Raw genomic sequence first — 16,321 nt, 5'->3', positions numbered from 1 at the left:
AAGTGTCGCTCTTAACCTGGCCATTGAGGGGCTCAGGTGAAGCAGATGAAAGGATATGAGGGGTGTGCCTCATTGCTTCTATCTCATGTCCGAGAGAGCATGTAAATATAAGAATGTGGGGGAGTTCAGAAAGTAGGAACTCTTTCCCCTATATATAGACTCGATAGATCTTGGGTTTGGATCTCAATGCTACAACCATGTAATGGGAGCAAGGAGAAGACTCACTGAATAGTGGGAGATAGGCTATTTATCTCTACCTTCCACCAATTGCCTCAAATGAGGACTTTTCCTGCTTGGGACAAATATAAACATACACAATCAATGCCTCTTAAGGAGGACTTCAGACAATTTGCCCGGTCAAATAACGGACCGGGTCTCCAGACTACATGAAGAAGAAGGTTTTATACCTCAATGCAAGTTGCTATTTTAGCAAAGCAACACAAGTTCTTAAGAGAACTGAGCGACTAAAGGGTACCTGAAAACAATCCAATAAAATCAGCGTCCCATTCATAAACAGCTAACAACATAAGAATCAATTAACAAAGTACAATTATACAATAATATGCATAGCACAAGGCTCACATGAACCAAACATCCTACAAAACAAATACATTAGTCATATGTGTCAAGTAACACAATCCATAATGTGGAGCAAATTCCTTAATCATTAACTCCTTAACCTGAAAAGGCACAATTAACTTCAAATGTAAGTAACATGACCACTAGGACTAGCCTAGGGTCCAAAAGATGGAAAAATCTTAAAACAGCAGCCAATTCATGATTAAAATCAAGTAATATCAATACAAAGGGATCCCAATTGGTCCCATATCCAAACCATGTGCACCTTTTAATTTATGCAACCTATAAGGCAAAAGGTGCAATGTGGAGTCTCCTACAAACGACCAGCAAGATCGCATTCAAATAAATGCCAAAATGGCACCAAAAAATCCACAAAAATTATGTTCTAACCAGAAGACATTCAGCAAGCCACATGTTAATTTTCAAGTCATTTGGACTAATAGATCAATAGGAATTAATTAAACATGGTACAGCATGCAAAAACTACATCAAATGAAGTCAAAAATTATACACCAACTTCCATCTAATGGCAAACAGCAATTGTTACATTCAAAATTCATGGGACCAAAGCCAAAAGCTACCTTAACATGTTAAGAACTATCCTACAAAGTTTCATGTCCATTGGATTAATTATGAGGATATGGCAACATAAATGCTAAAGGTTATACCTATGGAACTCTAACATGCTAGGCAGCAAGAAAAAATATGAATCAAATCGAAAATGGATTGCAAAAATCCACAAAAATTATCAATGATAGCTAACATGTCAAATAAACTTCCTGCAAAAAATTAGGGCCATTGGCCAATGGGAAGCATGGTAAATAATTTGATGAATTCAGCATACCAAACTATGTCACATATATACATGTCCAACTTCAATAATTCATATATAATAGACCATAGGCTAAAAAATTCCCAAACCTATGTCAAAAAATCCAGAATGATGTCAAGAATTCATGTATCAATTTTCAATTAATTAGGATGGACTATGTGAATTATAGAATTAAAATGGTAATGTGTATGGAAATAATGCACATTTTAGAACATTCTATGGCTAATTAATATTTATTCAAAGCACTATTTATTTTTCATTTTTATAAAATAATAGAGGAAAAAATATGATTAACAAAAAAATCATGGTATTTTTTGGATTATTTTTGAATATTATATGAATTTTTTAAGTTGCTAAATATTTATTTAATAATTATTTAGAATTAATATTGGTTTATTTGGATTTATTAATTAAATAATGAGGCAGTGGCACGGATGAAATCAGTAATGTTACAGCCTAAACGTTGCCGTTTCAAACAGAAGGGATAGACGGCTGGGATGCAACCTGACCACACAAACACGGAACGTACAGCAAACGGAAATGAAACGGATCTAAGGGCGAAGTGTTTCCAGAAAATGATGGAGTTCATCATCGTCTTCATCGATGTTCACCGCTGCAGGTTCCAGATTTTCGCAAATGGCCATGGAAATCACTAAATCACATACCGGTCGAACCGGTTTTTCCTCAGGAGTGCAAATATGGTTTCAATTTCATCTATCAATCAATATACAGCAAGAATCGAAGGAAAAGAATAAAGGCTTCGCAACTTCAATTTACAAGAACTCGTACAATTCGGAAAGAAACGCAATTCTACAAATTGATACACGATCCATGAGCTATAATCTACGATAACCACAACATAATTTTGCATTTGGTGAGCATCGAATATTAACCTTCTTGATGTTGCAGCGATGAAACCGCGAGCGTTGTGCCTCAACGAGCGAAAACAGAAGCTGGAGATTGATTCAGGAGACGCATGAAGTGATTCGCTTGGCTCGGCAATGCTTGAAAGAGTGAGATCGTGTCGCTGCCATGGATGACTGAAGATTGTAACAGTTGCGTTTTTGAGCTTTTTTGATTCAAGAACCTGCAAACAGAAACTCCAAAACACCTAACAATGATGATTATCCAGAGAATTGTCACAAAGATCCAGTGAAATTGGTCAAAAATGCAAAAATATTATTGAAGTTTTTTCTGCAAAATGAGAGAACAATTGAGATTTTTCGTTTTGATTTTTTCTGTTATGATGAGAAAATGATTATGCAATTGTGATTAGTTCCTTTCTGTTAGGATTTCAGTATATATATCAAGTACTTAATCCTAACTTAATCATAATTAAGCAAGAGAAATGTGATTAATGAAGAAATGGTTCATGTGTGTAAATTTGGATTTTAAGCTCTTGAATTTAGAAGCCTCTTAGCAGCAAATGGATACTTGAAACAAGTCCAAAATAGCATTTGGAAGCTGTTGGTATAAGCCTTGTTCCCAAATTCTCAATATTTCCAAAAATGACCATTTTGCCCTTCCTTCCTTAAATTGATTCACTTCAAAAATGGCATTTTGCATTGAGCCTTTTCCAAAAAATCCAATTATGCAACTTTGAAGTACACATTAAATGGAGTTTGTACATATAAAGAACTTGCAATTTGGATAAACCATGTGGTAGTTATGCCCTCCCGATTGCGGGTCTTTTCCGAAATTCACTGAGCCATATCTTGCAAACCGTACATCGGATTTTCAAGTTCTTGGACTTTTTGGAAAGGTGAGAACAAGATCTACATCTGTCATGTTGAACAATTTTTCATTTGAAGCTTCCTTGGACTTCTGTTTTTGAGGTCAAAAACTTTCCGTTTTGGGCAGCTGAGAATACAGGTTCATTTGCCATTTTGGGAAATTTTCTGTCTGACTTCAATTCCTTCAACCTTGGTCTTTGAAATGCCAAATGAAGTTTATATAGACATGAATGAGGTCTTTCTAACCAATTCCAATCATCAAATCACTGATTAAATGCACAGTTGACCACAGTTGACTTTTAGTTGACTGGGCCATGTTCTGATGAATTTCAAGCCTCTTTCAATTGAGATCTTGATTTCAGATGATATCACAAGTTATATGAACTCTTGATGAACGATTATGGTGTCCAAATTCTTCAAGAATGGCCACCATCTATTGCTCAAGGCCTGATTTGACTGTATTGACCTGGCTAACTTCATCTGCAAGCAACATGGTTAGATGACAATATTTTTGTACTTTTGGTTAGTAAACGTATGAAAAGCAATGATATACAAATGCAACACATGCTTGGTGATCAAGAACCACACTCACAAGGTATCCCACCCACTAGGAGGGAAGCTAGGGTATGCAATGATCCTTGAGGCCATGATATGATATGATATGGGCCATGAGGGATCTTAGGGCCAAAATTGGGGTCTTACAATTACCTAAAAAATTATTATATTTACTTTTGCGCCTGGTGGCATTAGTACTTAACCATCTGTAACTAATAAGTCAAATATTTCATCGCATTTGGTTACGTCAAAGGTATGGGTCCTCTTAGGGAATTTATCATTTTTCTCATGCTTAGAAGGGTTCGTCCCATTTGTAGGTGCAAGCAAGTTACACACATATGGGGGCCTTAGTTTTAATTCAGCCACATCAACCCCAATCTCTTTGACACGGTTGTATTCAATATCTTATGCCAAGTCATTGCCTTCCAAATCTACGTAGGCCACACATTCCTTCTTACCCTTGTCCGCTCTGGCTTTCTCAGCCTTCAGTTTTTTCACCTGTCGAACCTTATCTTCCAGCTAGGCCATATCTCTAAGATACTGTGTATCTAACTTTTTCCTAATAGAGTAATCTAATCCCCCAGCGGCTATCTCGACTAACTCATGTTCAGGCACTTGGGTAAAGCACCTCGTTTTTAATAGACATAATTGATTTAAGTAATTATCGAGTGATTCAACGAACTTTCGCTTCATACTCAACAATTCCTTAAGACTATTCTTGGATTGCCCCATGTAAAATTGCTGTAAGACCCCAATTTTGACCCTAATATCCCTCATGCTATTCTCATCATATGCACTAGCATTGGCATCATGTAACACCCTTCTAAAATACCCCAAATATTTAATTAAAATGACAACATATATCAATCAGAGTAATTATGCAGTTAAGGGTGTCACACAAACGACTTCTCGCATTTATCAAAATAGCTTGTCATGCTCATTTATTTATCAATTAAAACATTTGCATAATACGCAGCGGATACAGATCAAATTGATCCTTCAAAACCTGTAACTCATACATGTAAGATCATTCAACAACCAACAATGAAAATAAGACAAAACATCCCGTCCCGATGTTACATCTATCAGAGCATGACCCACTAAGGAAATTACACTAGACCCCGAACATTAGCTTCTACTCAACTCACTGCTCGTTACCTGAAAAAAAATAGTTGTAAGGGTGAGTTCCTCAATCGATATAATAAGCATTATAAAATATCATGCAATGTTAAGTAAATTAACACATTTCATCACCCAAATCAGATTACACATTCAGCAATGGCAATATCAACTCAAACCTCATACTTAATACCAATACAACTCATACAACACACAACACAAGTATAATATTGGAATACATCCATTCATATTATACGTCATACATACATTATGCAATGAGACTCCATGCATGCGGTACCGACTATTCGTGAACATATAGTTCAACCTCACCGACCAAATCCAGGTACGGCTACCAAGCCCACTAGTCCCACTCATTTGAGACCTAGTGACTCACTCACTAATTCCTCACCATGGGAATTAGCTACCACCCCCAAAGGGCTATGATATGCACGCTAATCACCTAGCATGCAAACATCAACAACAATCCACAACAACTCACTAATTCCTCACCATGGGAATTAGCTACCACCATAAAGGCCACAATATACATGCTAAATCACCTAGCATGCAACCATCAACAACAATTCAAAATAGACATATGCTCACACTCTAAGCCATAAACAGTCCATTTACAATTGCATACATAACAGATACATTCACAACATTATGCATACAATCATACATCATCAACATGTTTATCACATAATCATATCATGTCATGCCACACAATCAATCACGGTATTAGCACACTCTACTAACACCTATACTTCTCAAAACAACGAAAAATAATCCCTACCATATCATACATCAGCTAAACTATATCACTCATCTGAAACGACCAAAACTGTACAACAACAGCTCAGGAAAACCAAAATTCTGCCCATACGCGTATGCCCCATGTCCATACGCGTATGGCCCATTTCTTGGCCAAGCCCATACGCGTATTGCCCATCTCATACGCGTATGCTACGCGTACTACTTCCTCATACGCGTACCAACAGAGACAAATTTACGTTAAAAACATCATCTTCCTCATCCATACGCGTAATGCCTAATGTCATACGCGTACCAGACCACCTCATACGCGTATTGCCTAGTGCCATACGCGTATGACCAGAAACCAGATTTCCAGATCTGCAATGGTGTTCTCTGCTACGAGATCTCCCAATTCCAACCTTCCACTGTCCAATTTTTCACAGAAATCGCTCATATCATCTAACACGAATCATACTCTATTCGAATTCACAATTACTAGCATTATTTACATCTAATTCCTACGAATTCCTTACAATCAAAAATCCAATTTTCATTCATCCCATATTTCACAATTTCATCATGCGTCGTTCTAATCAGGGACAAATCAATGGTCTACTACTACCCATTACATATTATCCCATAATACCCGTTAATCGACGATAAACCCCCCTTACCTGAGTTAATCCGGCAATCCTTCAGCTTCAAGCTCTTCCTCTCTGCAACCCTTGTTCTCTTGCTCTTCTCCTTTTGCCCTTTTTCCACTTTTCTGTCCCTTTTTCCTTTTCTCGTGAAAAAATAAACCTTTTTACTAAATGGGACCTTTTCTAAATTCCAACTTTTATTCCAATAAAATAATAACCCAAATAATAATAATTCCAATAATAATATTCCAATTATTTAATTAAATTAATAATTATATTATTAACTTAAATTAAATAATTATCTTATTTTATCGGGGTGTTACAACTCTCCCCCACTAAAAGAGTTTTCGTCCTCGAAAACATACCTCAAGCGAATAACTCTGGATAAGACTCCTTCATCTGGCTCTCAAGTTCCCAAGTCACATTGCCACCTGCTGGTCCTCCCCAAGCTACCTTTACCAAAGCAATCTCTTTACCCCGCAACTGCTTCAACTCTCGATCCTCAATCCTCATAGGTGATGTTTCAACAGTCAGGTTATCTCTCACCTGGACATCATCTACTTGGACCACATGCGACGGATCATGAATGTACCTCCTCAACTGAGACACATGAAAAACCTCATGCAAATTCACAAGCGACGGCGGTAAAGCGATACGATAGGCTACCTCTCCTATCCTCTCCAAAATCTGATAAGGACCAATAAATCGAGGTGTCAACTTCTTCGACTTCAAAGCTCGACCAACACCAGTTATCGGAGTAACACGGAGAAATACATGGTCTCCCTCTTGGAACTCAAGTGACTTCCTTCTCTTGTCGTGATAACTCTTCTGACGACTCTGAGCAATTCTCATCTTCTCCTGAATCATCTTAATCTTTTCCGTAGTTTGTTGAACAATCTCCGGTCCAATCACAGCACTCTCACCGGACTCATACCAACATAAAGGTGTCCGACATCTCCTACCATACAAAGCTTCAAACGGTGCCATACCAATGCTCGAATGAAAACTATTGTTGTAGGTAAACTCAATCAAAGGTAAATAACAATCCCAAGCACCTCCTTTTTCCAAAACACAAGCCCTCAAAAGATCTTCTAGTGACTGAATCGTCCTCTCAGTCTGACCATCAGTCTGCGGATGATATGCAGAACTCAATCTCAGCTTAGTTCCCAAAGCCCTCTGCAAACCTTCCCAGAACTTCGATGTAAATCTAGGATCTCTGTCCGAAACAATACTCGACGGAATACCATGCAAACTTACAATTTTCTCAATATACAACTCAGCTAATCTCTCTAACGGATAATCCATTCTGATCGGAATGAAATGAGTCGATTTCGTCAATCTGTCAACAATCACCCAAATAGCTTCAAAATTCTTAATTGTCCTCGGTAAACCAGAAACAAAATCCATACTGATACTATCCCATTTCCACTCTGGAGTAGCCAACGGTTGCATTAGCCCAGACGGCTTCTGATGCTCAATCTTTGACTTCTGACAAGTCAAACAAGAATAAACAAAACTCGCAATTTCTCTTTTCATTCCCGGCCACCAAAATAACTTTTTCAAATCATGATACATCTTCGTAGCCCCAGGATGAATACTCAGGCCACTACGATGTCCTTCCTCAAGGATACTCTTTTTAAGTTCGGTAACATCCGGAATACACACCCGATTACCAAATTTCAAAACACCATTCTTATCAACTCTGAATTCACCACCTTGACCTTGATTCACTAGAGTCAACTTATCAACCAAAAGCACATCGGATTTCTGACCCTCCCTAATCTCATCCAAAATACCACTCGTTAACTTCAACATTCCCATTTTAACACTATTGTGAGTACTCTCACACACCAAACTCAAGTCTCTAAACTGCTCAATTAAATCCAATTCCTTAACCATTAACATAGACATATGCAATGATTTCCGACTCAATGCATCAGCCACTACGTTTGCTTTACCCGGATGGTAATTCAAACCAAAGTCATAATCCTTCAGAAACTCTAACCATCTCCTCTGTCTCATATTCAGCTCTTTCTGATCAAACAAATACTTTAAACTTTTATGGTCACTGAAAACCTCAAATCTTGACCCGTACAAGTAATGCCTCCATAACTTCAGAACAAATACCACGGCTGCCAACTCTAAATCGTGTGTCGGATAGTTCCTCTCATGAACCCTCAGTTGTCTCGAAGCATAAGCTATAACCTGCTTGTTCTGCATCAACACACCACCCAAACCCAACAATGACGCATCACAGTAAACCTCAAATGATTCCGACGAACTCGGTAATATCAGAATAGGAGCAGTAGTCAACCTTCTCTTTAACTCTTGGAAACCTTCTTCACATTTTGAGTCCCAAACAAACGCTTGCCCCTTTCTAGTCAACATCGTCAACGGTAACGCCAACTTAGAAAATCCCTCGATGAACTTCCTATAATAACCAGCCAAACCAAGAAAACTCCTTATCTCCGAAACTGACTTCGGAGCTTCCCACTTAGATACCGCTTCTATCTTAGAAGGATCAACAGCAACACCATCTCTTGAAATCACATGACCAAGAAAACTAACCTCTTCTAACCAAAATTCACACTTTGACAGTTTAGCAAATAACTTCTTTTCTCGTAGAACTCCTAAAACCACTCTCAAATGCTCAGCATGCTCTTCTTCAGATTTCGAATACACCAAAATATCGTCAATAAACACCACAACAAACTGATCTAGGTACGGATGGAAAATCCTATTCATATACTCCATAAACACTCCAGGCGCATTAGTCACACCAAAAGGCATTACAGAATACTCATAATGTCCATACCTCATTCTGAAAGCAGTCTTCTGAATATCCTCAGTTTTCACACGTATCTGATGATAACCCGATCTCAAATCTATTTTACTGAACACACTCGCACCAACCAACTGATCCATCAAATCATCAATCCTCGGCAAAGGATACCGATTCTTGATCGTCACTTTATTCAGTTGCCTGTAGTCCACACACAACCTCATAGTACCTTCTTTCTTCTTAACCAATAACACTGGTGCACCCCACGGTGACACACTCGGACGAATAAATTTCTTATCCAACAGATCTTCCAACTGACTCTTCAATTCAGTTAACTCAACAGCAGACATACGGTACGGAGCCATTGACACCGGCCTAGTACCAGGTACCAAATCAATCGAGAACTCAACTTCACGCTCTGGCGGTAATTCATTCACTTCTTCCGGAAACACATCAGGAAAATCACACACTACGGCTAGATCGCAAATCACCAGTTTATCTTTAGCCTCCAAAGTCGCTAACAGCATAAACAACTCTGCCCCATCTGCTACTTCCTCATTCACTTGCTTTGCAGATAGAAATAAACTCTTTCCTCCCTCAATCTCAGGAAAAATCACAGTCTTATCAAAACAGTTGATATAGACTCGGTTAAACACCAACCAGTTCATACCCAGGATGACATCAATCTGCACTAGTGGAAGACACACTAGGTCCATCCCAAAGTCTCTACCAAAAATACTCAAAGGACAATTCAAACAAACTGAAGTAGTAGTCACTGAACCCTTCGCAGGAGTATCAATCACCATACTTCCACGCATCTCAGATATCTCTAACTTAAGTTTCACAGCACAATCCAAAGATATAAAGGAATGAGTCGCACCTGTGTCAATAATAGCTACAAGAGGAAAGCCATTAATATAACACGTACCTCGGATCAAACGATCATCTGCAAAAGTCTCAGAACCCGATAAAGCAAAGACCTTGCCTCCCGACTGATTCTCCTTCTTCGGCTTAGGACACTGAGGGCTAATATGACCCAACTCTCCACAGTTGAAACAAGTCACAGTCTTCGACCGGCACTCTGCAGCCAAATGACCACCTTTTCCACACTTGAAACACTTCTTCTCATTACTGGTACACTCATGGATACGATGTCCAGCCTGACCACATCTGTAACACTTAGCAGGGGCACTAGAGTCTCCCCCACTAGGCCTCTTCATCCCACTCTGTCTCTGAAAACCTTTGCCAACTGCATACGGTTTTCCACGATCATTCTGATTCTTGCCTTTCCTATCTGTCATACCCCGATTTTGCTCCTGAATTTTTTATGTTTGTGTGGCATGCTTGGCCTAACTTTACTTTGGTTTTGTATGAGGTTTGTGGTCTTGATCCAAAGCCATGGTGTTGTGATTGTGGATATTTCTATGGTTTGGGTCATCTGAACAACCAGGTTTCTTGTGTGGCAAGCCACTTACTAGTCATGTTATTGGTTCATGGATACTATGCCAAAACCCTAACCTTATGGTCTCATTTCATGTTTTTGTTCATACACATTATCAGTCAAGTTATTTTCTTTCCAAAAGTCAAACATTCAAGCCAATTGTGAAAACAATTTCAAATCAATTTTCAAACCATTTCAATTCATTTCACACCATTCTAAACCATTACATTTGATTCCACAAGAAAATACAAAAAAAAATTGACACTTTTGGACCAACTGTTGACTTTGGTCAACAGTTGACTTTTTGGTCAACTTTGACCAAAATCAACCCAATTCCGAAAACCCTAAAATAAACCCATGTCCATATCCAAATTACACCAAAGGTACTGTTACATGTGGTAAAACAACACTTCCACAACTAGATCTACCAATGCAACTTCTCAATCTCAATCTCAATCTTCATTTCCCAACAACACAAGTGCGCACAAAAATTCATCACAAGATGCAGTTACTATTCCAGCCACAAACAACACTCAAATTGTAAAAATAGAACCATCTAGGGTCACAAATCAAACCACAAATGCTACTGTTCAAGGAGTTGCTCCAGTTACCCCCCACCAGAATTTGAGTTCTAATTCTTCGTTGAAAGGTTTGATTTGAACAATTACACAGCTTCAGTTGCTAAGAAAAAGAACAGTGAGAAAAACAAGTACGCAGAGTTGATGGAATCTCTTTTGAATTATGTTTTTTTTTTGATGATGATGGGTATTGATTTTACAGAAGGGGTAAAGAAGGTATCTTGGAGATTGCACACACTGTTTTCTGTTGAAAGTCAGAATTACTTTGATATGAAGGTTAAACAACCTGGACCTGTTACTCGTCTTCTTAGTTGTACCGATGAAAAGAAGAAGAATTATAAAGGAATGCATTTGGCTCCAATTTTTGAGGTTCCTTCTGTGAGTAGACATCCCAAAACTGGTGATTGGTACCCTGCAATAAACAAACCTGCCGGAGTCATACACTAGTTTAAATATAGTAAAGATGCAATAAATGTTGGTTGGGTTCTCATTCTAGACACAGACATGATTATCCGTGGCCTAATTTTACCTTGGGAACTTGTTGCTGCTCTGTCTCCAAACACTGATACCCTTTGCCATGACAGCTTATGGTACTGCTGCATTGCTACTTGTTATTTGTTTGGAAACCTTACACTGGTTTTCTGTCAATCTCTGCAATGTTGGGGATTATTATGGTAGTTGAAGCATTATGTGCTGGAGGTTTTATGAGCCTTTTTATTGGTTACATACACCAGTACAATTCATTGAACTCCCATCCTGATGTTCTGAAGTCCTTATATTCACCACTACGACCAGCAAGTTCATTGGAGGGTCTAAGGTACCCTGATTGTAGGCTCTCTGATCAGCAAAAGGTGCTGCAAATCACACTATGTCAGTTGGAGAAATCTCCAAATTGTATGCTCTAAGAGATCAAAATCAAGATAGTAAAAACTCTCCTACAGGCCAAAAACCAAGTCATCAAACTCTAGCTTCAAGGAGCGTACTTCCGGCACCTGTTAAAAGAAACGCAATAACATCAACCACTAATTCTTGGGGTGGTGATGGTGATTCAAAGTCCGTGTTCAACAAGAATTCCGAAACTAATCGAAGACATAGCATTGCGATATCTCCGGAGAAAGAAGATGTAAGCTCACCTGCAAAGGTTGCAAAGACTAAAAGCAAAGTGCCAAGTACTCCTGCTAAGAAGCAGCTTTCTTTCCCAGCTTCTGGTACAAGAAGGCATCCTGTTCCAAGTAGAATAGGAATGAGTTCTAATAAGAATGGTGTGGCTGCTACTACTATTCCTGAAGAGAAAGTGAAAGAAGGACAGTGCAGTCAATTATCATTTTGCTGGATGCTTTGGAAAGAATGCAATCACACTTAGCTGCAGTTTCAAATGATACCTTTTTTTTACAGAAACATAATAGTACACGCCTGCTGAAGCCGATTTCTACAGGCCTTCAATGAAGGCTACCCCTGTGTTTCTTCAACCAAACATTGCCCTGGATGAGCTGTGTTACTGTAAACTTGCTAGCCTCTGCAGCAGTTTTGATGATATGATAACCAGGCCAAGTCACTCTCTTGCTGGTACCAGCACCTGCTCCACTGTCCAAGTACTCTCCGTAATACAATGTTTGCAGAAAATCCTTACTCGCGGCATCCCATTCAGCCCATCCTGCTGGGTCAATATGGCTGTCCACGACGGACTGCAACACAACAGTCCTGGAGTATTTCTTCCATGGACGGCCTAGGTATGTTTTGATGGAGCCTTGCACAGGCTTGAGGTCCGAGCTTGGTATGACATTACATTGCTGAATTGAAGTTGCAGTGTTCTGGTTTGGGTCTTCTCGACCTTGGACTGTGACCTTGTTCTTTTGTTTGCTCATGGGCTTTCGGGCCACAAGTTTGCTCTTCTGGAACACAACACCTGCGTTTCCAAAGATAAAGTCAACAGTACCGGTAATGAAGGAGTCACGGTAAAATTGTCGGTTGGAGTGTGCGTAGAGGGTGTCTTGAAATGCGTCAATTTTACAACGGTTGATGACAGATTGATCAGCACCTACGCGGAGAGCAACCGCCTGGTGCTTTTCTGGGCCTGCCGTGTTTTGGAACCCTATGTCCTGAGCTATAAACTCATCTCCAACAGCAGCTGCAAAACCAAATTAAACATTCACAAATTAGTTGTCACAAAAATATTGAAATGGTAAATACAGACAAGGGGGAGAATCTATACCAACAGTTGCACTATTGAAAGTGGTTGTTCCATCGATAAAATTCAAGCTGCCTGTGATTATTGTTGCATCCATACCATCATCAACAAGCTCTACTCATTGAATTGTCAAGCTATGCACATACTAGCCTACACCAATAAAACCAGTTCAGATTTGTTATAAAGCATAATAATTCAACTGAACTTATGCCAATTAGGGCCATTTGACAATCAACAACATACACTGACCTACAGGATTGGCTAGCGCATTCACTCGATTCATACCCTCGCATTTCAAATCTAACAGCGTGAACAGAGGACTAACACCGCTGAAGGATCGTCTCGTGATGCCTGAAAACGAAGTCAAGCCTCCGTTAGTCAATAGAAAAACCGCACATGTTACTCAGACCGAAATTCGGTAGATGCCACAGGTCCATACTCCAAACACTGCTATAAATCCTGGAAATTCAGCAACATTGAGACTTAATTGAACATGTTCACAAGTTAGTAACATCAACATTCTCCCTACCATGCCATCATGCACAGGCCAAAATTGAACCAAATGTATACCATAATCCTGCAAAAGCAAATCCAGCACCGAACATGGGTGAAATGGGAGCATATCACAAGAACTCTGCACCCGAAGCATTATGCAGCAAACTCGGTAGAACCGGATTCCACTCAACCACCCACGCTAGCCGCCAACGACAACCAACCTACTGCAACTGACATGCCATGCACTTACAATATCAGTTCACCTCGCCAGCTTGCACCTCCAAAGTCATTGAACCTACATAAACAAAACCAACCAGAAGCATCAATGCATAATTCATGAATGTGTGTGTCAATGACCAATCTACCGTGAACACAAGTCAAGCCATGAGATATTGATCCAAATGGAGCTACCAACATATTGGATTTACAGGACTTGCTATCCCGTTGTAATGGCTATCCTTGAGGCATGAATTTGGAAGCAAATGCATTGGTCCTGTATCCTGCAGTGGCCAAAACCAACATGAGCCTCACATAAGAAAAACCATGCTTAGCCACTTACCACCTGATGAACTGAACGAAGGGATCCAGCAGGGCAATGCAAGGCCAATTCAACAAGGTTGCAGCAAACCATGCTCACCATTCTTTTACTGCGGTAAAAAAATAAGGGGGGAACACATTAATCAGTCAAATTGCAAAATCCAAAGTGCAAAATCATTAACCAACAGTCAGAGGGCAAAGTCCAAAAACATCCCAAATTGGTATAAGGTCAAAGCAGAGAAGAAAGTTTGTGAAGGATACCTTTTCTTAAATCCAACATGGATAGGGTAATTCTGTGTCTGAGCATCCAAATTGCTTTGCAGAAACACTCCTTTTGAACAGCAAGGACCCCATTTGTAACCCTAATTCACAGAATATAAAGAGGAGAGGCAAATCAGTAAAAAACCTAGAGGCAGAAAAGAGGAGCACAACAAAAACCCTAGAGCACAACAAAACCCTGGAGGCGGAATTGAATCAAAAACCCTAAAGATAACTTTTTCAATACAAGATTGCAAAAAGGCAGAAGCGAGAGAAACCCTAGGATCGGATTCGACGGCGAAGGAAGTTACCTGAAGAGAGCGCACCAGTTCTTCGCACCACTATCATAACCGCGCCGAGCTTCGTTTGAGGAGGTAATCATCACATTTCTCTCGACATCCTCATAACATGTGACCTTTTGTTTGCATCTTTTGATTTTGCTCTAGGAAAGGTTCAGCGTTTTTCTTAGTCGTTGTTGTCGTTGCGTTTCGGTTTCGTTGTGAAGGAGATGATAGGATGAGACGAATGTTGGTCATTTTAGTTTAGGTTAGGGGTATTGGTTTTCTCTTTGAGTTTGTCTCTGTTTCGAGTGTGGAGGGAGATGAATGTCTCCAGTGAGAGGAGCGATGCGAGAGAGAGGGAGGAAGACGAACCTCTGTGTTTCCATTTTCTTTTCTTTTTTTTTAAATTTTTCTTTTATTATTTAATTTATTTCATTTTTAACACAAAAATCAAAAAAAGTATATGCTTTTATTTTCTTTTATTATTATTATTTACTTTTTATTTATTTAGTTTATTTTGTTTTTTAACAGAGATAATAAAAAACCCATAAAAATGTTTATTTTGTTTTTTTATTTTAAATCTTTTTTTAGCCCGGTTCATATATTTAGCATAGTATATCAGTAGCAAATATTGTTGAGTGGTCTAGTGGAAAGAAGCTAGTTTCATAGTATTAAATGGAGAGGGTTTGATACTCATGTGTGGAACTTTTTGCTTTTTATTTGATTTTATCTTCCTTTAGCATTTTTTATTCTTTTAGTATGTTGATTAATATCTTTTTATGTTTATTACACTCATATGTTCATTTTGTTGATAATGTACAGTTGTTGTATTTTAGTTTAGTTCAAAATCTTTTTTCAAACTATAAAAATCACACTTTTCTCGATTTAATATCGAGCCCATTTTTACACCCTTGTAAGTCGATTGCTTTTTAAGCATCGCCATCAACCTCACATAGCTTACTCTTGGGCTTTCTTACAATGAGACATGTCCCTTGCACTTACACTCATACATTGTTTAATGCTTCATTATTTCATTCTTCGATCGTTTGATTCGATTATATACTTGTTTATATCTTAATTGTTTGATTAACTGTGGCCTACTTGTATGGTGTATGAGGCATGTATTTATATTGTTTGATTGCCATGACAACCCCCATTCATAACAAATGTATCCCTCTCCCATGAAATGTATAATATTCTTTCATTCTTTATTCATCTGTTAATACAAGAAATAAAATGAACACCCGATAACCATTTCAAAACAAGACCAAAACCTCGATCCAACGTCGAGTAATCATTTTTCAAAACCTAACAGAACCAGCACGTATTCATCCACCCTTTTTGTAAGTCGATTGCTTTATGCATCGCCATCAACCTTGTAAGCCGATTGCTTTATGCATCGCCATCAACCTTGTAAGTCGATTGCTCCATGCATCGCCATCTACCTTTATCCCTAACACTTCTCCTTGCTCCATTCGTCGATTCTTGTTCCGATTAGGTAGCACCCATTAGATAGAACCCTTTGCATGATAACATAGGTAGGATT

At 38.8% G+C, this 16,321-nt stretch overlaps 1 protein-coding gene across 3 annotated transcripts; it reads right to left on the bottom strand.

The window, feature by feature from the left end:
- Positions 1–10,609: 10,609 nt before the first annotated feature.
- LOC127087123 (pectinesterase 2.2) lies at positions 10,610–15,189 on the bottom strand. 3 transcript variants are annotated; one of them, XM_051027979.1, is made up of 10 exons: positions 14,806–15,189; positions 14,498–14,598; positions 14,115–14,346; positions 13,454–13,994; positions 13,229–13,354; positions 12,399–13,144; positions 12,150–12,299; positions 11,956–12,008; positions 11,546–11,870; positions 10,610–11,428 (listed from the first exon to the last, which is right to left on the bottom strand). In XM_051027979.1, the coding sequence occupies exons 5-6, from the start codon at positions 13,299–13,301 to the stop codon at positions 12,456–12,458; spliced, it is 762 nt and encodes a 253-aa protein (XP_050883936.1). In that variant the 5' UTR covers positions 13,302–13,354; positions 13,454–13,994; positions 14,115–14,346; positions 14,498–14,598; positions 14,806–15,189; the 3' UTR covers positions 10,610–11,428; positions 11,546–11,870; positions 11,956–12,008; positions 12,150–12,299; positions 12,399–12,455. The 3 variants fall into 3 exon arrangements, with proteins under 3 accessions (XP_050883936.1, XP_050883934.1, XP_050883935.1); XM_051027977.1 differs by having other exon boundaries at positions 11,546–12,008; XM_051027978.1 differs by having other exon boundaries at positions 11,546–12,008; positions 12,150–12,239.
- Between the last annotated feature and the right edge of the window lie 1,132 nt (positions 15,190–16,321).

Source organism: Lathyrus oleraceus, chromosome 5, assembly GCF_024323335.1.
Source record: "Lathyrus oleraceus cultivar Zhongwan6 chromosome 5, CAAS_Psat_ZW6_1.0, whole genome shotgun sequence".
Classification (NCBI taxonomy): Eukaryota; Viridiplantae; Streptophyta; class Magnoliopsida; order Fabales; family Fabaceae; genus Lathyrus; species Lathyrus oleraceus.
This window is presented reverse-complemented; position numbering and strand designations above follow the sequence as displayed.

What these genes read in the sequence shown, in the direction of transcription:
- LOC127087123 (XM_051027977.1), bottom strand. Translation starts at nt 13,301, where the DNA reads ATGGATGCAACAATAATCACAGGCAGCTTGAATTTTATCGATGGAACA. An exon ending in TTTCAATAGTGCAACTGTTG is followed by an intron (nt 13,145 to 13,228) that starts GTATAGATTCTC and finishes TTGGTTTTGCAG; the next exon opens with CTGCTGTTGGAGATGAGTTT.